Source organism: Tamandua tetradactyla, chromosome 9 (assembly GCF_023851605.1).
Source record: "Tamandua tetradactyla isolate mTamTet1 chromosome 9, mTamTet1.pri, whole genome shotgun sequence".
Lineage (NCBI taxonomy): Eukaryota > Metazoa > Chordata > Mammalia > Pilosa > Myrmecophagidae > Tamandua > Tamandua tetradactyla.
The window spans coordinates 14,158,441-14,184,317 of record NC_135335.1 but is presented as its reverse complement, the minus strand read 5'-3'; the positions used below and the strand labels follow the sequence as shown (position 1 = coordinate 14,184,317).

Genomic DNA, 25,877 nt, shown 5'->3' with positions numbered 1-25,877 from the left:
GCGCCTTTCCCTACCGCCCACACCCCTGCCCCTGCTCTGGTGCTTGCTGACCCAAGTCCCCTGCCCCGGCCCCCTTGCAGGGGCTCCCACCGGGCACTGCCCCCCCACTCCCCTCCGTGCTCCTCCCCATGTCCTGGACTGTGCTCCTGAGGAAGGGCCCGTGCCCCTTATTTATGGGAACCATTGTATTCTGACGTTGGGTACAGAATAAACGGCGAAGGAAACCACAGCCGGGGCTGCTGCTGTCTGTGTCCGGGCGTGGTGGGGGGAGAGGGAGGCAGGGGGGTGGCGCGTCACCCCCTATCCCTGCTGGGACCTCTTTGGGAGGCTGGGGCCTGGGTCCCCGGCTCATAGCGGCCAGCAATCCAGACAAACAGGAGGCCCGTGACGGCCTGAATGCTGGCCAGCAGGAAGAAGTAGAGGTCCATCCGGCAATTGTTGATGTTCCCTGGAGAAGGGAGGCGTTGACATCTGTCAGGGCGGGGCTCCCCTGCTGGGCCCCCTCGGCCCACAGCCCATCCTCTCCTGGCCTGGGGCCCTGGGGCTGGTAGCTGAGGAGGCGTGGCCAGTGGGTGAGACTTGAAGACCCCCATGGCTGCCCTGGCTGGCTCCCAAGGTGTTAACCTTTAGCTAGCTTTTGCTCAAGAGTCTTCTGGAAACACAAATACTCAAAGGAGAGACTTGCAGAGGGAGGAAGGAGGCCTGGGGGCCCATTGAGTTCAATGCCTCTGTTCGGGCAGTTGGGGAAACTGAGGCCTGAGCAGTAGGAGGCTGTGGGGGCGGGTAAGTGGCTTGGGTCTGAACCCTGAGCACCGGAGCCCAGCGGCTACTGCATGCTGCCTGGGGTCAAGTCCGCAGTCGCCGCCCTCCTTCCCAACCTCCTCGCACCGTGTCCCACTCCCGGGGAGGTCCCACCACTCACCAAAGTCCTCTGGACAATGCAGCCAGCCTCCCGGCAGGGACAGAAGAGCCACCAGGCTGGAGCCCAACAGCGAGCCCACCCCTGACAGGCAGAAGAAGATGCCCATGATGGCACCCTGCATGGAGCGGGGGGCCTCTGAGTAGGCGAACTCCAGGCCTGCAGAGAGGGAGAGAGGACTCAGGGCCTGGCCACATGCGCCAGCACCCTACCTTGCTCACCTGCCGGCGGAACCCCGCCACCTGGCTGCGCCACACGATGCCCCAAGAGCTGGCGGATCTCCCTTCTGCTCCTATTCCCGGGTTTCCCACTTTCAGTGACGGCACCCCAACCTCTCTCCAACCCTCTCTGTCTACTATTTTTTTTTTTTTTTTTTTTAGGTGCATGGTCCGGGAATTGAACCCGGGTCTCCTGCATGGAAGGCGAGCATACTACCACTGAACCACCCGTGCACCCATCTCTGTCTACTTTCAGTGTCAACGCCAAGTCATGTTGCTTCAATGCCAGAAGCCTCTCTGAAATTTCTGCCCTCCTCTCTGACCCCACCACCCCACGCCAAACCCCCCAGCCTGGTCATTTCCACCTGGGCTCTTGCAAATGCCTCTTAAAGTCCCCTGCTCCCGATGTCTTCCTCACGCGGCCAGGTGGGCCCATCTAGAACGTCTCTGATGGGGTCAGTTCACAGACCGTGACCTCCCAGCCACCTGTCTCTCCAGCCCTATCCCCGACGCTCCCCACCAGGGAGCCCTCCCGCCACCATGTGCATGGTGCCCCCTCTGGGCGCCCCACCCCCACCCCCCAGCATCCTGCCTGTCAGGCCCTGCCCCCCACCCACCTGCTGGATTCCCCCCCTCCGAAGCTCACCTCACATGCCCCCTCCTCGCCTGACCCAAGGGCTCCCACCAGCCTCTCTAGTCTCGCCACAGCCCCCCCCCCACACACACACACACTAATGTTATTGTTTGCATGACTAACTCGCCCACTCAGGGTCACTGTGCCCCCTCAGCCTAGCTGTGGCTATTGTGCTGATTGAAAAGTCTGTCTCAGCCCTGCAGCAGTAGCTCAACTGGGGGCTGGGGTGGGGGTGGGGGGCGACACAGACAGAAATGCAATGTTAAGGCGGGGTTCTGGGTGCTGCACCAGCAGAGAGGAGCAGAGGGGAGGGGAGGGAGCGCCCCCTCCACCCAGCGGCCCTGGCGAGGGCATGCAGACTCAGGGTGGAATGGTAGGTAGGAGTCCTCCTTCAATCTAGGCAGAGGGAACGGTGACTGCAAAGATGTGGAGGGCAGGGCATGTGGCCTTGGGGGGAATATGGGGAGAGGCTTATTCACTTCCAAATCTCCCAGGCTGATGGCAATGCCTGGCACATCTGGGAGCTAACAAATCCCCACTGATACAAGCAGCCAGCTTGCCTGCTGCCCTGCTGCCCTTAAAGGCTGTGCCCCTGGGATTCCTAACTTCAGGGCACCACAGGGGCATAGCCCATGGCGGGTGTGAGGGCAGGAGAGGGGATCCAGAGTACCTGGGATGCTGGCAAAAATCTCACTGATTCCAATGAGCAGGTACTGAGGTATCTGCCACCAGATGGACAGTGGTGCTGCGTAGTACACGTCCTCTCCGATATGCTGGGCCACGGTCTCATTTTGGTGGATGTAGTGTAAACGCTCCATCTCCAGGACACCTGGTGGGGGACCAGGGAGGGGCTACAGCCAGGCCCACCCCAGGCAGCTTAGCCCAGGCAGCTTATCTCAGCACGTGGTAGCTGCCTGCTAAGTAACCAATAATTGTCTGGAAATAAGGAAAGAACACTGGTCTGGGAGAATTAAAAGTTGAGTTCTAATTTTTCCCTTTTTTGCCATGGCTGCCAGGAAGCTCAGAGCTAGGCTTTGTTTCCCACCATTTCAGTAGTATTTCTAACCTGGCTTTCAAGTTTAACTATTTTATCCCCAACCCCTTCATTGCTTGGGACACAGCTGTGTCTAGTGGGGCAGACACTGGACACAAAGTTAGGGGACTTGGGTTCCAGTCCCGGCTCTACCAGTAGCCAGGTGAGTGACCCTAGGCAAATCACTGCACCTCTCTGAGACTCAGCTCAGAGAAGCAAGAATAAAAATGCTGGGATATTGTGAGGATGAACTAGGACAAAAGGCATTAAAAGTCATAGCTGAAAAAGAATCTAGTTTGGCTTTCATCCTTTCAACACAATTTGAAAGGAGCTTTAATTTCTCCAGTTCCCCATTTGTAATCCAGGCACGCGACTGTGTTCTCTACAGACTTCATCTCCGGGAATCCTCTCAACCACCCCCTGCTAGACCACACTGTGGGAGGGCAGGGTCTGGGCCTAGAGTCCGAATGAATGATCAGTCCCATTTCAAAGAGGTGACTCAGAGGCTTTACATAACTTCGGGGTCCTGATGTTATTAAGCAAAAAAAAAAAGGGCTCAAGTGAGTGCGACAGCATGTAAGCCTCTTTACTCGAGTCCTTTTTAATAAGTGCCTCCAAGTCCTTTAGAAATGGAAGGGAGAGAATAAATAATAAATACTTGGGAAAAAATTCCCCTTTGCCACTATAGTGGTGGCATGTCTTTGGAAAACTCGTTCATTCAGCACATTCACTGAATGCCTGCAGGCTCTGGGGATAGAATAGCAAATGAAAAGGATAAATACCCCTGCCTTCAAGAAGCTTATATCCCACTGAGGAAGATCTTTTGTCCTCTCTTGGAACTGAGTTTCCCTCATCTGGCAAAATGACGGGAGGCTGGATTAGACTGGAGGATCTCTTTCAGGGCTCCCCTCGGGGAAGCAAGGATGGACACCCACTGGTGGAGTGTGGATTGGGTGGAGCACCCCCCACCCCCAGCCCGGCTTTAGCATCACCCACAAGGGAGCTAGCATCCCCTAGCCGCATCCCCAAACTCCAGCCCCGCTCTCGGACCCAACCGACCACTCTGCGTCCTCCCGCTCCCCTCCACTCAGACCCACCTACCTGCCACAATGACGGAGATAAAACCAAAGAACATCCCCAGCGCCATTTTCTGCAGAGCCGAGGGAAGCAGTTTGCGCCGCACCAGGAAAGGGTCAATCAAGTGGTCCTTCAGGGGGACCAGAAGCAGCACCACCACGACGTTGGCCAGAAGGAGCCAGGCTTCCGGGATCTGGGCAGGAGGAAGCCAAGAGAGGCAGGCTGGCCGGGCATAGGGAGCTCTGGACTCGAGTCAGGAGCCCTGGACTCCGTCTAGCCCTGGGTGACCCTGGGTCAGGCCCAGGAACTCAGACTCCTCAGCTGTGTAATTAGGAGGTAGGAGATCAGGATGGCAAATAGGTTCCTCTTGTATACTAACTTCCATCGATTGGTAGTGGCTGCCTGGAACACTCAGGGGCTCAGAATGGAAAAAAAAAGTCATGATTGATTAGTGATGTCTGACACAGGCAAGGAAGCAGGGTCTAGTGGCACACGTGTCATTGATCTGCCAACTCTGAGGATCTTTGATTTTACAAGTCTCTAGCATGCCAAGAAACTGGTTTGGAAAATCCTGGTGAAAGGCAGAGATTTGTGAAGCCAGGAGTTCCAGAATCGGAGAGAATGGGCTAGAGTGGAATAGGTACCTGCCCTATGCCTGATCTGGGTGTCAGGGGAGTGAGGTCTGTTTCAGAGCGGTGGTGTGTAGGAAGGAAACTGGCCTGTGCTCTTTTTAAGCAGGTGGGCATCTAGGCAGATGCTTGGGCCCAAGTGTGCCCACCCGCCAGGTGCCCTTCCTCTATCCTGAGGATGCTCTGTAGCTGGGAAAGTAGGGCTTCCAGCCCAGCCTGAACTGGGGGCTGGACACACCACTTCTCACCTTGTAGTTGCTGCCCTGCGAGTTGAGAGCCATGGAGCTATTAGTAGGGCCGGCTGGGAAAATGTTCGGGATGTGGAGGTGGAGACCCTGCAGGACGTATGTAGACTGCATCTGGCAGGAGAGAAGGAGGTGAGGCTGGAACGGACCTGGCTCCCAGGAATCTCCCAGGCTGGCATTGCAAAGCAACATGTTGGGGTACTGGGTAGCTGGCTTCTCTCTTTCTCCCAGCCTCAGGGCAGGGAGCTTCTCCCTTCCACTCCCAGCCCTTACTACAGAGCAGGGGTGGGGTTCGTGGCCGGCATAGCCGGGTCTGACTCATCTTGGTGCCTCCAGGGCCTGGCATGGAGAAGACACGGATGCATGTCTGTTGAAATAAGGAAGCTGACGGCTGTCCCCATGGGAAGTTCTCAGCTGACACCAAGACCAGGCTGAGACTCCCTGGCTAACGCAGGCAGGGACTGCGTGGACGCAACCGTCCAATGGCTGCAGACACAGCTGCGGGAGCAGGTGCCCCATGGCCCCCTGCCAAACGGGGAACCCCTGTTTTGTGGCTAGTTCACAGGGAGGGCAGTGATCCAGGGGCTTCTCCGGGAGAGGCCAGGGCAGGGGACGGCACGTGGTCACTTAGGGCAGCAGCCACATGCCAACTGGTATGGAGGCATGTCAATATTCTGACATCCGGGGTGACGAGGGATCAGTCCGGGACACTCCCTGCCACGTCTCTATTCCATCACGCCACGTGCTCTATCACGGAACCACGCCCAAGAAGCAGGCTGGCGCTGTGAGATTGCTGACTCCTGCAGCTTCAACCGAGTAGAGAAGGAATAGAGACAGCAAGCACCTGATGTTCTGGGGCTGGGGTGAGGCTGGTGCCCAGTTTCCTGACACACACACACACACACACAGACACGAGCAAATACATAAACACATGCAAATGTAAATCCACAAACATCCATATACAAACACATACATACAAGCATAAACATGCAAATACACACATACACAAGCCCACATATACAAAATACATTCATATGTGCAAACACCAACTGAAACATGCAAAAAACACACAAACACACAACTACATAAATATGCAAGCACACATATACAAACACATGCAAACATACACAAAGTCATACACAACCATACACACAAATACACATACAATCACACGTAGACACAAACCCATAAGCATGCACACACACAAATACATACACACATAAGCACACAAATACATACAAGCACCAATACATGCACACGTAAGCATACATATACAAACACACACACATTAACGCAAACACACAAATATGTACACACAAACATGCAATCACCACAGACACATACAGAAGCACACAAACACGCACATACCAACACACGCAAACACATCATACTTCTAACCTTCCCTGGTAACAGTTCCAAACTTGGCTAACTTGATTAAACCAGAGACTCTCGGGCCCTCCCCCAGCAACTGCAGTTGCCTGGGTTGGGACTTGGGGACTGGAATTTTTTAAACGCTCCACAGGTATCTGTAAAGCACAGACAGGTGGGGGAGGCACTGTGCAAATGTACTCTATGCTCTGAGCTTGCCCCCACCTTGCTGGGGGCTTCGGGCCACGGATACACCTTCTCTGGGCCACAGCTGCTGAGTCAGAGAATCTGAGGGCTTCAGCACTGAAAGACCCCTTAGTCTCAGCCACCCGGAGAAACTGAGGCCCAGCAAGACTGAGCGATTTACTCAAGAAGCCAGGTCTCAGGCCCTCTGCGTCTTCCCCATTCAGGGAATTTAATTATTGGGCCAGGCTCTGTGCTGGGCCCCGTGCCAGCTGGCACCTAGCAGCCGTTCACTCTGTTCCTGCCTTTCCCCGCTTCCCTAGGTCCCAGGCTTCGCCAGTGAGAGATGAGACCATTGAGAAGAGAGGAGGCCCCGCAGAGCAGAAGGGCAGAGAGGCTCACCTGGAAGTACACCATCCAGTAGGGGACCAAGGTCATCATGACGGGCAGGACCTTCACCAGCACCTGGAAGTTGGCGATGTCCTCTTGGGGGGAAGCGCCAGGCTCGGGAGACCTCTGGTCAGGCAACAGGTGGGCGTCTTCAGGGTCTCTGTGGGGCCATGGAGACAGGAGGCAAGACTGTGGCTCCCGTCACCACCACTGTCATCTTCACCATGATCCCTTGATGTCACCAGTTATCACAGCCGTCGTCTGAAATAGCCACCCTCATCTCTTCCGCACCACTGTTGGCATCACCTTAGCCACCAGCCCCACCAACTCCATGCCAGCATCCTGGCTGTCCTCACCCTTAGAGCCACCCCATTAGCAGGGTCACCCAGAACCATCCATGGCTATCACTGTCGTTTTTGTCAATGGTGACACCAGTGCCGTTGGTACTATCACTTCTCTATCATCTCCTTTGAAACAAGGGTGTCCAAGTAAGACCCATGCCACCGTAGAGCTGTGGCTGTGGCAAGCACAACCTTGGGGCATTTTATAGGCTCATGGCATTAAACTACCATTTAGTCCCAGCCTGCCTTGGAGAGAGGGGCTGTCACAGAATCTAGAAGCCAAAATTCCCCAACCTGTTGCCACCAAGTCCAACCTCCTCAACAGTCAACATTGTAACTTTCTCCCTACAAGACAAGGAGCTGGGGAACTGAGGCAGGGAACATTATCAGGGGACCAGCTAGATCAACTGCTATTGCAACTTTTACCCTTTGCCCTTTTCCCTGAGAGGTCTCTGCTCCCTCCTTTTCCAAGAGCCTGGTTTCATCCTTTGAGATGCCAGAAGGGCTGACACCAGTGTGGCAGTCTCCAAAGACAACTGCCATCCTCTCCGTCCAGTGTGTGCCGCCACTCCTTCATCAACAGGTGGAGCTTATCCACCTTCCCTTGATTCTGGCTGGCCTTGCGACTGCTTTGAACCCACAGAATGTGGCAGAAGTGATGCTCTGAGATTTTCAAAGAGAACCGACAGCTTCTACTTCATTCCTTTTGGAACATTTGCTCTTGGAATATTCCCTCTTGCAACCCGATATCAAGCCACATGATGAGGCCACATGAAGGAACACCAGGGTGCTCTAATGGAAGCCCAAACTTAGCTCTCAGCCTACAGCCAACCTCTGGGATGTTCCAGCCATTCAAGCCCTGAGTGGCTGCAGCCCCAAGTGGCATCATAATGAGCAGAAGAACCGCCCAGATGAGCCCAGTCACCCACCGAATTGTGAGAGGTAATAAAAAGTTGGTTTAAACCACTAAGATTTGGGGTGGTTTGTCAAGCAGCAAGAGATGATTAAAGCAACCAGGTTTCTTGGAACCTGAGAGCTATCCTCACAAACCCTATGACAATATATGAGGTTGGGGGAAAGATGTGTTCTTCACCTTTTCTATCTAAGACCCATAGACAGGAGCTGTAGCTGTCTCCAAGGTGCTTAGTAAAAGGACTATGATGGCTAGGTTCATGTGTCAACTTGGCCAAGTGATGGTGCCCAGTTGCCTGGTCAAGCAAACACTGGCCTGACTTGCTGAGAGAACATTTTGTGGACTTGTGTGTTCAACAGGTTGATTGCATCTATGGTTGATTATGTCTACAGTCAACTAAGGGGAGTGTCTTGCACAATGAGAGATATTTAATGCAATCAGCTGAAGACTTTTAAAGGAGAGGTGACAGCTCCGGCAGTCAGAAGAGAGAACTTTCGTCTCTCCTTCAGCCAGCTAGCCTCTCTTGGAGAATTCATTGAAAACCTTCATCGGAGTTGCCAGCTTGCAGCCTGCCCTATGGAATTTGGACTTATGCATCCCCACAGTTGCATGAGACATTTTTATAAAATCTCATACTATTTACAGATCTCTCCTGCTGGTTCTGTCTCGCTAGAGAACACTGATGAATACAAGGAGTACATCAACTAGGAAGGAACTGGACAAAAGGAAGTTACCGTGCATAGCCAAGGCCTTATAGAGAATCTTCCTGCCATGGTCGTCAGTGAATGGCAGAGGGAACAAAAGTTTGCCTGGTTTCTTAGGCTTTTTTATATTTAACATCAGAAGAGTGTAAAATTTTTCATGTTATAGTGCAACAACCATCATTGCTACCATCATCTCCAGCTTGGTCTCTATCGCCATTGTCCACCAATATCAGTTTTATCTTCATTGAATCTACCCACACCGTCATCCCTCTCTTTTTCTCCATCATCAATGCCAAGACCATCACCATCCTCACACTTTCTACAGATAGTCCAACGCCAGTAACACCCCCACCCCCTACGCTGACCTTCCTCGCCATCCTGTCACTTTGAGCAATGTCAGCATGCTGGAGAGAGGGCAGGGCCGAGAGCTGTCCTTGGTGCTGAACCAGAGGGCCCCCACCCCCACCCCCAGCCTGGACCGTGTCTCACCTGGCAGCGCGTGCGCACCAAAGCCGGGGGCAGTAGTTTCGGAACGCGAGCTTCAGCATGGAGGACACTTGGCTGCCCGTGGGAGGCTTGGTGATGAAGATGGGGGTGGCGAAGAGGAAGAGGAAGAAAGCTAGACCCACACAGCCCACGGCAATGCTGTAGCCCAGCAGGAAGTTGATGTTCTGCTGGATAAAGGCCACCACCAGCAGCGACAGCACAGCACCCACGTTGATGCTCCAATAAAACCAGTTGAAGAAGCGGCGGGTGGCGTCGCGGCCAAGAACCATCACCTGCAGGGCAGGGGTGAGCGTGAGGGCCAAGGAGGTCCTGGGCATCTGCTTCTGAATGCCCTCTGTACCTGCGCTCACCCCCACCCTCCCACAGAGATGCTTCTTGGTCAGCGTATGGGCATTCAGGCACTTCTCTGGTCTCAGATCACTAAACAGATGCTCCACAAATATGTCTGAATGAATGAATGAGCCCTTATCTTGGGAGTCACTGGCTAATGATCAGGACATGTTGGCCCAGCTGTTTTTCCCAGCCCCATGACACACATTGCTTTTTCATTGTCACCAAGCACTGCACCCTAACAGATGTTTCTGATGTCACCGTGTTCACTTCCGGGTGATTTATTCCTCTGCCTTGGATTGCACAACCTAGAGTAGGCATTAGTTTTGTTTTGTTTTTTTCAGCAGAAAAAAGCCAATAAAGAGCTCGGTTCTGTTCCACATAATTTAAAATGATCTATGCATATTACTGAGAGCACAATTGGAAATCGGATGGCAAATTTCCTCTGCCCTTTGGAGCTATTCTATTATGGCTCCTTGCTTCCCCCAACTTGCTTCCCTCTGATATATGTCCCATTAAACAAGGTTGGCATAATCAGGGGAAGCAGAGGTTGTCCCAGACATAGGCCAATAACAGGTTCTGACCTAGGGGGAAAAAATGCCAGGCTGCCTCCCCCCCCCCCCCCCCCCCCCCCCCCAGCAAGAGCAGATTGGCTAAAAATCTTTACCCCAGATTTGGATAGATCTGCCACAGTCAGACCTCAGGGCACTGGTGCCCTTCCAGTCTACTGGCTCGCTGGGGTCAGCCGCACTCGCTGTCCACACCTCTCCCAGACCCTAGCCTCAGTTCTGGGGCAGGGCCCAGGCATCTGCATTTTCACAAAGCATATAGAACTGGGAGCCACATTTCTAGATAACTGATGCTCTACGCTGTTAAACTTTTCACCCTTTTAATAAACCCCAGAATCTCAGAATCCATTACCATCCTTCCACCCAAAGATACATCTTTCCACTAGCTGAGAAGATTTTGTCAGGCTTTACTTTTCAGAGCTGCATTGTGGAAAAGATAGGTCCTTTGTTCCTTTTCTCAAACCTAAAGTTGTTATTCCAGATAGATGCTTTTAAAACTGCATTCCCACCATGCTGGAGACGTGGGTTTGATTCCCAGAGCCTGCCCGTGCCAAAAAACAAACAAAAACCCTGCATTCCCTTGGAAGATTCCTCTCGGTGATGGGGGGAGGGGGGCACATATCCACCCTTGCTCTAGATATTCAAGCAGAAAATTGAATACGTTCCATCCTGAACAGCCTCTTCCATTTATTAATTGGCAGTAAATAAGTGTGACAGTTGTAACTCAAAGGGGATGATCAGCAGCCCATTCAGGAGATAAATGAGTTCTCCCAGGATGAGCAGACAACTTGGTCTAGAATAATGGATGGCCCTTTCTGAAATCAGCAAGTGTGCAAAACACACGGCTCCCGGGTATGTACGTGCCAGATGGCATTACCCCCTCCTACCCCATGCCCTCTGCCTGACAGCTCCCCCGAATGTCTCAGCTGCCCCCACTCACTGCTCTGGTGCACCCACTCTTGTTTCCTCCATCCGCTGTCTACATGTGGCTAGAACCAGTTGAGTTCCATCCTCACGTCAAACCACCTCAGTGGTTCTGCACCATTCTGTGGGTTCGACCCAGACTCCTTGAGGCAGACTTCCAGCCTCACTACCCACCCCCCAGTCCATGCTAACTCAGTCAATGGGGCTATGCACAAGAGCTTTTATCCCAGTTGATGCTACTGGAGACCAGTCCTCCCACCAGGAGAAGGGAGAGGCAGGTCCCACTGGATGGCTGCTGGAGGTCAGTGGGGACAAGGGCAAAGAGCAAAGGCGCCTGGGGTGGAGTAGATGTCAACGCAAAGCAGAATTAAGGGAAGAAGGGAGGTACCTAGGGGCAGATGCTGGAAGTCTCCTGAATCACCAAAAGCCAAGAGCAGGCCAGAAATACATGGGGTTGCCCCAGGGGCAGCAAGTTCTCATCATCAAAGGAATCCCAAAAAGGCTAGATGAGTGACTCTTTGGCAAGGACTGCAAACTTGGCTGGGTGCAGGATTATGGACACCGGCTTGATGAAATTATTCTTCAAAAAGTGTACACTTATGTTTATTTGGTGCAAAATTTATATTTTCAGTAGCACACTAACATAACTCGTATGGTTAGCTTATTTGAACACCAGAATTACAAGGAACTTTGAATAGGGAATGAGCTCTTCTTGGTTTGTATAGGATGGCGTGATGCCCCGATAAATCCCAGAGTTATCTGGGCAGAAGATCAAAAAGTATTTACAAAGTCTCCTTGAGAGCCTGGAAAAAAGGTAGAAAAATTAAACTTCCCCACCTAGGGCATGCCTGATATTCTTGCAAGCATAAGGTACTGCCAATTAGATGGGCCAGATTCTCGATCTTGAGGCTTGTCCCTGTGAAACTTTTTCCTGAAGAGAAGAAGCTAAGCCTCCTTGTGATTAGGCCTAAGAGTCACCCCCAGAGAACCTCTTTTGTTGCTCAAATGTGGCCACTCTCTCTCTAAGCCAACTCCATAAGTGAACTCACTGCCCTCCCCTCTAGGTGGGACATGACTCCCAGGGGGGTCAATCTCCCTGGCAACGTGGGACAGGACTCCTGGTGATGAGCCCGGCTCTGCCAACGTGGGCGCGAGAAAGACTTCTTGACCAAAAGGGGTAAGAGAAATGAGTCAAAATAGTTTCAGGGGCTGAGAGATTTCAAACAGAGTAGACAGGTCATTTTGGAGGTTATTCTTAGGCAGTGTATAGGTATTCCTTTTCAGTTTTTGGTATATTGGAGTTGCTAGAGGAGAAATGCCTGGAACTGTTGAACTGTAATCCAATAAATAGCCTTGATTCTTGAAGACTACTGAACAGCTATAAAATTTTAAGGTCTATCCATGTGCTTGTGAAAACCTTGTGACTAACACTCCTTTTAAAGACAAAAAATAAAACGGAGGGGGAGTGTATTGTGGGAATGGGATGATGGGATGTTTGGGGTGTTCTTTTACTTTTACTTTCTTTAAAAAACACAACAAATAAAAGTGTCTTCTTTATGATAGTAATATAGGTGATCAAAGAACATTTGCAAAATTGAGACAACTTGGGGGGAAAAAAGCACTGTCAGTCCAGTGGCCCAATCAAACTTCTGTTAAAAATGTTTTGTTGGGTGGGCCACGGTGGCTCAGCAGGTAGAGTTCTCGCCTGCCATGCCCGAGACCCGGGTTCAATTCCTGGTGTCTGCCCATGCAAAAAAATTTAAGAAAAAAAATCGTTTTGTAGAATGAGCTGGAACTCAGCATCACAGGATTGAGAAAACCTTCTCGACCAAAAGGGTGAGGAGCGAAATGAGACAAAATAAAGTGTCAATGGCTGACAGATTCTAAACAGAATGGAGAGGTTATCCTGGAGGTTAGTCTTACGCATTAAATAGATACCACCTGTTTAGTTAAGGTGTAATGGAGAGGCTGGAGGGAACTGCCTGAAAATGGAGAGCAGTGTTTCAGTGGCCATGTTTCTTGAAGATGATTGTATAATGATATAGCTTTCACAATGTGACTGTGTGATTGTGAAAACCTTGTGTCTGATGCTCCTTTTATCTACTTTATCAACAGACGAGTAAAACATACAGATTAAAAATAAATAAATAATAGGAGGAACAAATGCTTAAATCTAGTTGGTTGAAATGCTAGTGATCAATGAAAGGGAGGGGTAAGGGGTATGGTATGTATGAATTTTTTCCTGTTTTCCTTTTATTTCTTTTTCTGACGATGCAAATGTTCTAAGAAATGATCATGATGATGAATATACAACTATGTGATGATATTGTGAGTTATTGATTATATAACAAGAATGGAATGATCATATGGTAAGAATGTTTGTGTCTGTATGTGGTTATGTTTCATACATAAAGAACGAAAGAAGATAAAAAATGTTTTGTTTTGGTTTTGGTTTTCTCCTTTGACACTGAATCTCTTCACCCAGTTTTAGTCATCTTGGGTGCGCTGTATCTTGTCCTGCTTTTGTTCATTAATACTGGCCTTATTTCAATATTTCATAGCCCTGTAGCATATTTAAATCATGGTTCCCAAATATAGCCCTGTCCTCGGTTCATTCATTCAGCAAGCATTTCCGGAGGCCTGTACCGGGTGTACAAAGGAAGCCTCCGAGATGAAGATATTTGCCCAAATGCCCCCTGGCTAATGAGTGGCAGAGCTGAGAGAAGGAGGGGTCCTCTTTCCCTAGCCCCCCACCCCCACCCCAGATTCCTGCAACACATTGAAAGATGGGGCTGGAGGTGGACCCTGGAACTCGGCTGCGCAGGTAACCCCCCTGCTCGACTTGTTCTTGGACAATCCATGGTGGATCAACGTCAGTGAAACCTCAGTCTCCTTATCTGTAAGATGGGCACGGATATTACTCCCTGCGGGCTCGGATAGTAAAGCCATTCAAAGCGCTCTAGGGCCTGGCACGTGGCTATGGGTTGACTGCTATTGTGGATTTCTTCATCACCCCGTGGCCTCAACAAATAAGGAAACCGGGCGCCGAGAGGGGGGAAACGGCTTGCCTGAGGTCACGCGCCCAGCCGGCGGAGGATGGGGGTGGGGGTGGGGGTGGGGGTGGGGATAGGGTGCCCCCCTGCCTCCCAGGTCCCCTGCCACCCACCTGGTCGGCGCCGAAGGAGGTGAGGTTGGTCCTGACGGAGCTGGCGGCCAGGGCGAGCAGCAGCAGCCCCGTGTAGAGGGTGGGCGCGCAGTAGGGGCTGGGCGAGACGCGCGGGCAGGGCGCCTTGGGGCAGCTGGGCACCAGCGGCGCGGCGGGCACCTCGCCGCAGAAGGAGCGGCGGCCGTCGGGGAAGGCGGTGGCGGGCAGGAGGCTGGAGGCGGCCAGGTAGAGCAGCAGGCTGAGCGCCACGGCGCGGAAGCGGCCCAGGTACACGTCGGCCAGCCAGCCGCCCACGGGCGCCAGCAGGTACGAGGCGCCCAGGAAGACGAGCGCGGCCCGCGACGCCTGCTCCCCGGCCCAGTGGAAGTTGGAACCGTTCAGGTAGAGCACCAGGTTGGCGGCCACCCCGAAGAAGGCGGCGCGCTCCAGCGTCTCCACCAGCAGCACCGCGGCGCCCGCCGCGCGCCGCCACCGCCGGGGACCCTGCGGTTCCCGCGCCAGCAGCGGCCTGCGCTCCGCTGACATCCCGGGCTCGCGCCCCTGCCCCTGCCCTTCCTCACCTCCCTGGCTCACCCTTCCCGTCCCTTTTATCCCCTCTTCTCCCCGATTCTCCCTTCTCCCTTGCTTTCTCCCCCCACACACACACCTCCTCTCCCTTCCCCCCACCCCTCACTTTCCTTCCCCTCTCCTTTCTCCCACCTCCACTCTTCTGCCCCTCCCCCCTTCTTCTGCTGCTCTCCGGGCTTGGGGCTTGGTGGCCCCTCTCCTATGACACCTGCCCGCCCTCTCGCCTCTCTCCCCACCTCAGGGCCTCCTTCTCCCCACACCCTCCCCACTTGTCTCCTCCACCTTCTCCCTGCGCACCCCACACCCCCTCCGGATTGCCTCCCACCCAGTTATGCCTCTGTCTCTCTGCCCGCTTCTTGAGAAACTTGATGACTCCCGGCTTCCCCTTTCACTGGCTTCTTTGGTCGGACAGCCTATGTCACATGGCGCTGGGGAGGGTTTAGGAGAAATGAAAGTCTGGGTCACAAGGCCCCCGCCTGCCTAACTTTCTAAAACTTCCCTTCCTCTATTACCCTCCATCCCCCCACCTCTGCTAGCCTTCCTGGAGCTTGGAGGAATATTTCCCATCTTTCACTTTCATTTCTCTCCCTCATCCCACTCGTGCTGCATGCTCTTCCAATCAAAAGCCAGCACTGAAGCCACAGACCCAGAAAGGCCCAGAAAGCATCATTTGGTCCCATCTGCCCATTTCGTAGATGCAGAGACTGAGACCCGGTGGGGTTGGAGGTGGTGGGAGGTGACAGATTCATGGGAAAACAAGCTCAGGGGTCAACCACTGCCCGGGCTCCTGAGTAACTGGGGAAGTTCTCAAACTGCAATTCACATTGTGCAAATGCAAATGCTGCTGTGAGGAAGGAAGTGGGGGCACCTAGAAGAAGACTATGGCGCCAGAGAGGGCCCACAAGTGAGTTGAGATTTGAAAGGGACACTGAACTCAGATTAAATCACAACCGGCCTCAGCACATCCCTCAGTAGAACTTTCCAGTGCATGGCAAGCTCCAACCCCCACTCAAACCTCAAAATGGATCCAGCCCCTGCCCTTTGACCTCATCTGAGCCCAAGCTCACTCTGTTCCAGCCATGCACACTTTCTTTCTATTCCCAGACATATGCACCTCCTTCCTACTTCAGGACCTTTGCATGTGCTTTCCCTCTGCCGGGATTGCTCTTCCTCCCAGATCTTTGCATGGTTAGCTTCTCTCCATTTAGTCTCAGCTCAGATATTTCTTATTTATAGCTCTATTAGTATCGTAAGTGTTTGCCTACCTCAACATCATCTCTCTCAAACACAGTGTCCTGCTTTAATCTCTTCAGAGCACCTAATACTTGTTCAGTTGGGGGGTTATTGTCTCCCTCAGTCGAATAGGGTTTGTGATGGTTTGAAACTGTTGTGTACCCCAGAAAAGCCATGTTTTTCTGATCCAATCCTTCGGGTGCAGATTTATTGTGGGCGGGACCTTTTGATTAGATTATTTCCATGAAGATGTGCCCCTGCTCGTTCAAGGTGGGTTTTAATTAGTTTACTGGGGTTCTTAAAGGAGCTCACAGAGAGAGAAAGAGAGAGAGAGAGAGAGAGAGAGAGAGAGAGAGAGAGAGAGAGAGAGAGAGAGAGAGAGTGCTCAGAGTGACACAGAGAGCAGAGAGATGAAACAAGACACAGATGTTTGGAGATGCTAAGCGAAGAGACGAAACCCAGAGTCTGCCCTGGAGAAGCTAGGTGAGGACCCACAGACCTTTGGAGAGAAACCACTGGAAACAGGAGCTGAGAGGACCATTTGAAGCTAGAAGCCAGGAGAGAAGGACAGCAGACATAGCCATGTGCCTTCCTGTGTGACAGAGAAACCTCGGATGCCACTGGCCTTTCTTCAGAGTCAAGGTATCCTTTTCTGGCTGCCTTAGTTTGGAGATTTACATGGCCTTAGAATTGTGACTTATAACTTAATAAATCCCCATTATAAAAGCCAATCCATGTCTGGTACCTTGCGTTCTGACAGCATTAGCAAACTGAAACAGTTCAATCAGGTCAAAGACCTTATCTAACTTTTCCCTGTTTTATACCCCCCATGACTGGATGAATGGAGAGTGTCCCAAAGCAGGTTTGGAAAGAATAGCATCAAGAAGGCTAGAAGCTAAAATAAACTCTGTTTTGCAGAAGCTGTAGATACCACCAAAAATGGTTCTCTTGAGGAAGAAGCCAAGCATCGGTGGGTACGGCAAGTACACACAGGCTCTCCACCTCGGGTTTCGTTTTCAGTGGCTTTGGTCATGGGCAACACACTTTGGATGAGAGGTGAAGAGGAGCTAAAGCCCAGCTGAGCAGGGAACCAGAGGAGAGACCAGAATTCTCCCACAGAGCTGTGTCCACCTGTCCCTGGAGAGGATCACCAGCTGCAAAGATGGGTTGTCTAAGGGCAGGTCACATCAGACTCAATGCCTTCCTCTCTAGGCAGGGTTGGTTAGCTGGCAGATGTGACAGCTCGATCCCAGAGGGTCAAGCCTTGCACAGGAGAGGGTCAGCCTACCATCAGTGACCTTCAGGGGGTCATGGATGATAGGACAGGCCCCTGAAATCAAGACAGGGCAAAGTGGCCAGGAAAAAAAAGTGGGAGAGGAATGCATCAAACTAAGAGAAATGCAGCTTCTTCCTTTCTGTCTAGTGTCTTTCCCTGAGATAGGTGGGGGCCAGGAATTGGGGTGGGTTGACTGGGAAGTGCCTGGGGCCCGCTTAGCTGGGGAGGAGGGAAGATGACTTGCTTTTTGCAGATGGGGAAAGTAGCATGAGATTACCAGTGTAAAGGGGTTAGAGGACAGAACATTCAAATTGGAGTCTCCAGAGCTGCTGACCATGGCCATCACCCACAAACACATGATTTCACCCAGACAGTGTTGGACCCTGGGTTGTGAAGTCTTTGTTTTTGCTTTTGTAGTTTCATTATTTAAAAAATCGGCAGCGTTCACATGAAAATCCAGATTTCTGGTTTCTCGTGACATTACTGAAGGTCTGGCATCTCTGGGTCCCATCTCACGCAACGATGTGCTGAGGTGGCTCTGCGTATGTCCCTGTTGGGGCCTGGTAAATATGAGCCTTTTCACTTCCACATCCAACTGCAGCTTCAGTGTACCGTGAGAAATGCAAAGAGTGCGTTGCCAACCAGCATTTGTAGAAGGATCAGATTGGGGTGTTTGAGGAATAGCTTCATGAGTCTCCGGGTTCCTCCCAGCACACCCTTCCAGACCAGGGTGAGAGATGCCAGGTCGTGAGAAGCCCCCTGGGGGGCTTACCCTGCCTCTTAGACCCCAAGCTCCACCTTCTAAACCATATATTACTTCACATGGCTGAAAAAAAAATGAAGAGTCCTTCAAGCAAACCTGAAATCAGATCTAACTTCCAGGTAGGATTTCTTAGTAATGCCCAGTGGTAAATTGCTACTTTGTCCACAGTTATATAGTCACTAATAGGCATCAAATATGCACAGCCCTGTTGCAACTCTGCAAGGGTGGTGTGCTGGTTTGAAAATGGTATGTACCCCAGAAAAGCCATGCTCTCTTAATCCTCATTCCATATTGTTTAGGGTGAAACCCTTTGGTTAGATTGTTTCCATGGAGATATAATCCACTCAATTATGGAGGTGACCTACTGAGAAGATGGAGCTTTGACGCCACCCGTTTAAGATGGGTTTTGATTTGTTTACTGGAGGATTTTCAAAGGGGAAACATTTTAGAGAGTGCAGAAGCGATAGAAGAGACAGAGCCAACATGAGACCTGGATGTTTGGAGATGCAGGGCCCAGCAGACGTCACTATATGTCTTCCCATGAGATGTTAAGCAAGTCAGAAACTGGAGAGAGCCAAGGGAAGCCAAGAGATGAAAGCCAGTCCCAGAGATGAAAAGTGAGGAGCCCCCACAGGAAGAGAAGCTGAAAGCAACAGAGCCCAGAAGTAAGGGATCAGCAGATGCCAGCCACGTGCCTTCCCAGCTGACAGAGGTGTTCCGGATGGCATCAACCTTTCTCGAGTGAAGGTAACCTCTTGTTGGTGCCTTAATTTGGATATTTTCATGTTGGAAAGGACTGTCAATAATATGGGATAGGGGATTGAACTAGCTGATGTTCTGGAGAGGCTGGCCAGGACTTCTCTGGTCCAGGGACCCATCTGGAAGATGTAGGTTTCTGGAATGTTACCTTAGTGCATGGAACCTTTGTGGAATCTTATATAATGCCCTAGGTGTTCTTTAGTATTGGCAGGAATGGTTTTGGTTGGGGGCTGGCAAGCTATGATAGGAAGCAAGGGCTAACTGAAGTTTGCATGTGAGCTCCAGAGTAGCCTCTCAATTCTATTTGAACTCGCTCAGCCACTGATACCTTATTTGTTACACTTCTTTTCTCCCTTTTGGTCAGGATGGCATTGTTGATCCCATGGTGCCAGAGCCAGTTTCATCCCTGGGGGCATCTCCCACGTTGCCAGGGAGTCTTACATCCCTGGATGTCATGTCCCACGTAGGGGAGAGGGCAATTATTTCACTTGCAGAGTTGGGCTCAGAAAGAGGCCACATCTGAGCAACAAAAGAGGTCCTCCAGAAATAACTCTTACGCATAGCTATAGGGAGGCTAAGCGCTTCTCTGCTACCTACATAAGCTTCACAAGAGCAAACCTCAAGATCGAGGGCTTGGCCTATTGATTTGGGTGTCCCTAATGCATAGCAGCTTTTCACAGCAGTCAGGGTTGATCCCAGAGAGCTTGGGTGCATGGCAGATGCACCAAGAGTTGCACATAAGCTGCAGCCTGAATTGTCAGCACTCCCATCTCAAGGGAGGTTGTGGTGCCTCACCCCCTCCCCTCCAGTGGCTTCGTTTCATTGTGTTGTTGCAGGACAAGATTGAGAACTGCTTTCTCCCACCATGCCATGACCACCTGGAGGGCCAGGTCTATCTATAGGAGTAGAACAGAGCACACACGTGAGCCCATCAGGCCAGAGAGAATGGACAGGACACTCTGGAGGCCATGGCTGAAGATGGGACAGAGATGGTGGACTGGCCAGTGGAAGACCATGACCCCAGTGAGGAAGAGGGCATGGGAGGATGCAACTTCACAGTGTCTTCCTGCCCCCCTTAGCACTCAGGAGCGAGATCAGCCACAGGTTGGGATTTGGGCGGGGTGAAGGCATTTCACCAATAGTGGTCACATGTGGTTTCCATTTATTAAACGTCCATGATCACTAACCTTTTAGAAAACAGATTGGCTGATGTGCCTGCCCTCGTTTCAGGTATCCTCAAGTGACCACCTCCAAGTTCCTTTGATGTCTTCCAGAGTCTTAGGTTCCCAGGTGCTGCCATAACAAAGGACCACAAACTGAGTGGCTTAAAACAACAGAATCTATTTTCTCATGGGTCCGGAGGGTTGAAGTCTGAAATCTAGGTGTCAGCAGGGCCACGCTTCCTCTAAAACCCATCGGGCAGAACCCTTCCTTGGCTCTTCCTAGGTTCTGGTGGTGACTGGCAAGCCTTGGCATCCCCTGGCTTGCAGCTGCAAAGCTTCAATTTCTGCCTCTGTATTCACATAGCACTCTCCCCATTTCTGTGCCTGAATTTCCTCTTCTTATGAGACACTGGTTCTATCAGACCAGAGCCCACCTTCATCCATTTAATGGATTAATCCACCCTAATCCTTCCCTGAATCATCTTAACCAGTCACATCTTCAAACACCCTATTTCCAATAATAATAAGTTCACATTCACAGAACTAGGGTTAGGGCTTGAACATGTCTTTTTGGGGTACACAATTTCACGCGTAAGACCTGGCAATCTTCTTTCATAGCCACCCCCTTCTCCCTCCTTGTCCCTGCAACTGCCATTCTCTGCCTGGATCCCCTCAGGAGCCCCTTAATGGCTCACATTGGGCATTGCTACCAGAGTGCCTGAAACTCTGCAAGGGCTCGCCTATTGCTTTAGGGTTAAAGTACAGACTGCCTTGGTCTAAACTGAGGATGCTCTAGAATGAATTCCTCCACTGCCAACTCCGGAGCCTTATCTCTTGCAGCTCCTCCTGCATGCCCTCTGTCCCCACCTTGCCTTTCAGCTACAGTCAGCTTCCAGCTCTGTCTCTCCTCTGGGGCTTAGCACACATTTGCTGCTGGGCCTTGAACCTCCTGTGACTACTGAATCTGCGTCCTTCAAGACTTGACCCAGAAGCCACCTCCTCCGGGAAGTCTTCCCTGATTCCCCAAGGTTGTCTCTTGAATGATTCACTCATTGGTTTTCCTGTTTCTCACACTAGACTGGACACTTTTTGAGGATGGGGATTCAATCATCATCACCATGTCCCAAGGCCAGGGCTGTGCCTTGTACATAGTGGACACATCCTGTCTGGGGGGAATAAACCCTGGGGTTCCACCATCTGTAAGGGATCCTGTTGCCTCTTAAGAGCTCATGATCTTGGACAAATTACTTAGCTTCAGTTTCCTTCTCTACAAAGTGTAGAATAATAACAAGACCCACTGCCTTTGTTTCCCAGGGTGGCCATAAAGCAAAGTTCCCTCACTTGCTGGCTTGCAGCAATAGAAACTTATTGTCTGAGTTCTGAAGACTAGAAGTCTGAAGTCAAACTGTTGTCAGGGCCAAAGGGACCCTCTGAAATCCACGGAAGTGAGGTCTTTCTTGCCTTGTCCAGCTTCCAGACGTTTCCTGGTACTCCCTGGTGTTCCTTGGCCTGCAATGCAGCACTTCAATCTTTGCCCCGTTGTCACTTGGCCATCTTCCCTTTCTCTCTGTACTGTCTGTCTCTTCTTTTCTAAAAATTATTTATTTTATATTGATATGTATTATATATTCACATACCATGTGTCATGGTCCGGTTCATGTGTCAACTTGGCCAAGTGGTGGTACCTGTTTGTCTGGTTGGGCAAGTACTGGCCTGTCTGTTGCAATGAGGACATTTCATAGAATTAGCTCATGATCACATCAGCTGCATCCACAGTTGTTTCCATTTGTAATCAGCCAAAGGGGAGTGTCTTCTGCAATGAGTGATGCTTAATCTAATCACAGGAAGCCTTTTTAGGAGGATTCAGAAGAGACAGGCTCTTCCTGTTTTGGCTGGCGAGCCTCTCCTGTGGAGTTCGTCCAGAACCTCCATCAGAATCGTCGGCTTCACAGCCTGCCCTGTGGGTTTTGGACTTTGCATTCCTGCGATCATGTGAGACACTTTTATAAATTTTATATTTGCGAGTGTTCCCTGTTGATTCTGTTTCTCCAGAGAACCCTAACTAATACCATGTAGTCATCAAAAGTGTAAAATCAATGGTTCACAATATCATCGTATAGCTGTGCATTTATCATCACCATTGACTTTTTTTGGTCTCTACTCTTCTTATAAGGGCACAAATCATATGGGATTAGGGGCTGCCCCACTCCAGGAGGACCTCATCTTGGCTAATTCCATCTGAAACAACCCTCTTTCCAAATCAGGTCAGTTTCTAGGTACTGGGAATTGGGACATCAGCATTTTGTTTTGGTGGGACAAAATTCAACCCATAATGCCTGCCTTCTAGGTTTTCTATGAGTATCAAACTGAGATAACCCAACATTGTGGCTGGCATAGAGTCACGGTTCAAAAAATGTCAGCACCTTATTTAACTCATAGATATTCGCAATAAATATTTATAGATTGCTTACTACGTGCCAGGCACTGTTCTAGGTGCTAAGGATACAATAGTGAATAAAAGAGACAATCCAACCACATTGAGCTGATGTCTAGTGTTTGGGAAGACACACACAAATATATATATAAATAAACAAATATAATACATCATACAATATAACATGCTGTATCACAACGGAATAGAATAGAATATGATGAAACGGAATGGAATATGATGTATTACAATACAATATAATATAATGGACTGTGATGTCTTTAATGTTACATACAATAAAGGCTGTAAAGAAAAATAAAGTTGATTTAAGAAGATGTAGCTAACAGTGAATGCTTTTTAGATAATGTGATGGTTAGGTTCTGGCGACGATGCCCAGTGGCAAGAACTAGCCTGACCGTGCTGCAAAATTTCCTGGCTGGTTGATCAACTGGAAGGCTGGTGTATTACATCATCAGTCAGTTCATTGCACCTGTGGCTGATCACATCTGCCGTCCATTAAGGCGCATCTCCCACAATGAGATAATTCAGTCAGTTGAAGGCTTTTAAGGAGGAAGAGAGACTCTTTCACTGCTTCTTCAGCCGGTGGGCCTCTCCTGTGGAGTTCGTCCAGACCCTTCATCACAGCCATCAGCTTCACGGACTACCCTACAAATTTTGGACTCTTCCATCTCCACGGCTGCGTGAGACACTTTTATAACGCTCATATTTACAGACCTCTCCTGCTGGTTCTGTTTCTCTAGAGAACCCTAACTAACACAGATAGGATATAGTATTGATTTGTTACTTTAATCAGAGTTTCTTGAGCTCAGCACTATGGACATTTTGGCCCTGGAGGGCTGAGTTGAATATTGGAGGGTTTCATAAGGGGCACTTGCAACAATCAAGTGGACAGAGTGCCTTCTCCTGTTGATGTTTGTCAGCTCCTCTCCTTGGTCACACCAGTGCCGGGGCCTGGGAAGTCGAGTCTACATGGAGTGGACGCTTGCGGAAGCATTTCATAAGGCCAGCTCAAGGATGTGTCCTTGTACCTCCTGTCCTCTTTTCCTGTTTCTCTCCTTTTCCTCACTTCTGTTTCCTGGAATCACATTCCCAAATACCCTGCCTGTAATGACTCTGGTTATTCAGAGTTGGTATTTGACAGACTTTTCCCCCTTCAGTTGAACAAAGTGAGCTTAATCACTTCAAGGGAAAAAAAAAAAAAAACAACAAACACTTGAGAGTATTTGTTGCCACTGATGGAACTTGAATTTTTAAGTGCAGATTCAAGTTTTAGAAAACTCATCTGCTCCAGTGGGCTTGACAACGTCCCAATACTTAAAGTTTTCTGATGAGAGTTGGAGATGATATTGATGAATGCGAATTTTAAGTATTGTATATGAAATGTGTCAACACTTGGAAATGACTGATACGTGTTATTACAAAATCATTCGTGGGTAAAAGATCCATTGAAAATGCAAGATAGAACAATGGAGTTGGATTTAACAGAGCTTCCATGTTCGTTGATATGATTTCAGATTTCGTGTTGCAACTAACTTTAGAAACAACCTGTCAAGTCTGTTGGTATCAGAGACAAACAGCTATGATTATCTTCAAAAGCTGCTAAAATATTCCTCCCGGCTCCAACTACAAATCTTTGTGAAGCCAGATGTTTTTCATATATGTCAACCTAAGCAAAATATCTCAGAAGATTGGCTGAAGAAGCAGATATGAAAATCTAGGTCTCGTCTATAAAACCAGACAGTAAAGAGACTTGCAGGAAGTTGCGAGGGTAGTTCAGTGGCAGAACTCTGACTTGCCATACAGGAGACCTGGGTTCGATTTCTGGCCTATGCACTTACCCTACTCCACCCCCCAGAAATTCAACAAATGGTGCTGTAATAATGGGATACTTACATGGAAAAAGAATGAAATGTGACCCCTGCCATATGGCATAGAAAAAAAACAGATTTGCAAAAATGTGAAACAAAGCCACTCTTTTCACTAATTTTTTTGGCTTGGAATATGTAGTTATTTTCTATAAAAAGTGTTGCTTATATTGGCATGTAATGAGTTTATTATTGTCATTATTATTATTTGTAAATGATTTAAACAACTATTTTCTGTTTCTCAGTTTTAATTTCTAATGTGGTCAATATCAATAGCTATGACCCACATAAACCAAGCTCTTTAGAGTCCTTGATGATTTTTAAGAATATGAAAGGGTCCTCGAGACCAAAATTTTTTTAAAATTTATTTTATTTATTAAACATACTAACATACAAACACAAATATTCTTACCATATGATCACTCCATTCTACATATATAATCAGTAATTCATAGTATCATCACATAATTGTATATTCATCATCATGATCATTTCTTAGAACATTTGCATCAATTCAAAGAAAGAAATGAAAAGAAAAGAGAAAAAAATTCATACATACCATACCCTTTAGCTCTCCTTTTCATTGATCACTATCATTTCAATCTAGTAAATTTATTTTAACATTTGTTCCCCCTATTATTTATTTATATTTAATCCATATGTTTTACTCATCTGTCCATAAGGTAGATAAAAGAAGTATCAGACACAGATTTTCACAATCACACAGTCACATTGCAAAAGCTATATCATTATACAATCATCTTCAAGAAACATGGTTACTGGAACACAGCTCTACATTTTCAGGCAGTTCCCTCCAGCCTCTCCATTATACCTCAACTAAAAAGGTGATATCTATTAAGAATAACCTCCAGGATAACCTCTCAACTCTGTTTGGAATCTCTCAGCCATTGACACCTTATTTTGTCTCATTTTGCTCTTCCTCCTTTTGGTTGAGCAGGTTTTCTCAATCTCTGAATCCCATCTCATTCTAGGATTTCTGTCCCACATTGCCAGGAAGGTCCACACCTCTGGGAGTCATGTCCCACGTAGAGATGGGGAGGGAGGTGAATTTTCTTGTCATGTTGGCTGAGAGAGAGAGGCTACATCTGAGCAACAAAAGAGGCTGTCTTGAGGGTGACTCTTAGGCCTAATTTTAAGTAGGCTTAGTCTGACCTTTGCGACGTTAAGTTTCATATGAACAACCCCCAAAATTGGGGGCTCAGCCTATTGCTTTGGTTGTCCCCACTGCTTGTGAGAATATCAAGAATTCTCCACTTAGGGAACTTGAATGTTTCCCCTTTCTCACCATTCCCCCAAGGGGACTTTGTAAATACTTTTTTATTCACCGTTCAAATCGCTCTGAGATTTATTGGGGCATCACTCTGAACAAACCTACAAAATCTCATGCCCTGTTCAAGGTTCCATGTACTTACGGTGTTCAATTAAGCTGTCTACATAAATCATATTAGGAAATGTACTAGTCAAAATATAAATTTTGTACCAAATAAGCATTTTTTGCTTTAGTCTCACACATAAGTTAAAGTTTTAAAATATGAATGACCATCTATTTTCAACACCCTGCAGTATTGACATTCCTTTGTTCTTCCTCATGTAAAAATATTTTTAAATTCGTACATTTAGTCACTATC

General features: G+C 49.3%; 1 protein-coding gene and 1 long non-coding RNA gene across 2 annotated transcripts; one reads left to right on the top strand and one right to left on the bottom strand.

The window, feature by feature from the left end:
* Positions 1-2: 2 nt before the first annotated feature.
* SLC15A3 (solute carrier family 15 member 3) lies at positions 3-15,263 on the bottom strand. Its single transcript, XM_077116084.1, has 8 exons — positions 14,151-15,263; positions 9,144-9,433; positions 6,709-6,856; positions 4,759-4,869; positions 3,906-4,074; positions 2,442-2,600; positions 923-1,078; positions 3-448 (listed from the first exon to the last, which is right to left on the bottom strand). Exons 1-8 carry the CDS (start codon positions 14,673-14,675, stop codon positions 294-296), a joined length of 1,713 nt encoding a protein of 570 aa, XP_076972199.1. The 5' UTR covers positions 14,676-15,263; the 3' UTR covers positions 3-293.
* LOC143646757 (uncharacterized) lies at positions 14,340-24,355 on the top strand. Its single transcript, XR_013157603.1, has 5 exons — positions 14,340-14,531; positions 19,585-19,852; positions 21,756-21,903; positions 22,085-22,175; positions 22,704-24,355. It is a non-coding gene; the product is annotated as an uncharacterized LOC143646757 (long non-coding RNA).
* The last annotated feature ends 1,522 nt before the right edge of the window (positions 24,356-25,877 follow it).

Excerpts from the sequence above, each read along its gene's own strand:
- SLC15A3 (XM_077116084.1), bottom strand. The coding sequence starts at position 14,675 with ATGTCAGCGGAGCGCAGGCCGCTGCTGGCGCGGGAACCGCAGGGTCCC. Across the intron at positions 9,434-14,150 it reads CCTCCTTCGGCGCCGACCAG|GTGATGGTTCTTGGCCGCGA; the intron begins GTGGGTGGCAGG and ends CCTGCCCTGCAG. Across the intron at positions 449-922 it reads GCATTGTCCAGAGGACTTTG|GGAACATCAACAATTGCCGG; the intron begins GTGAGTGGTGGG and ends TCCCTTCTCCAG.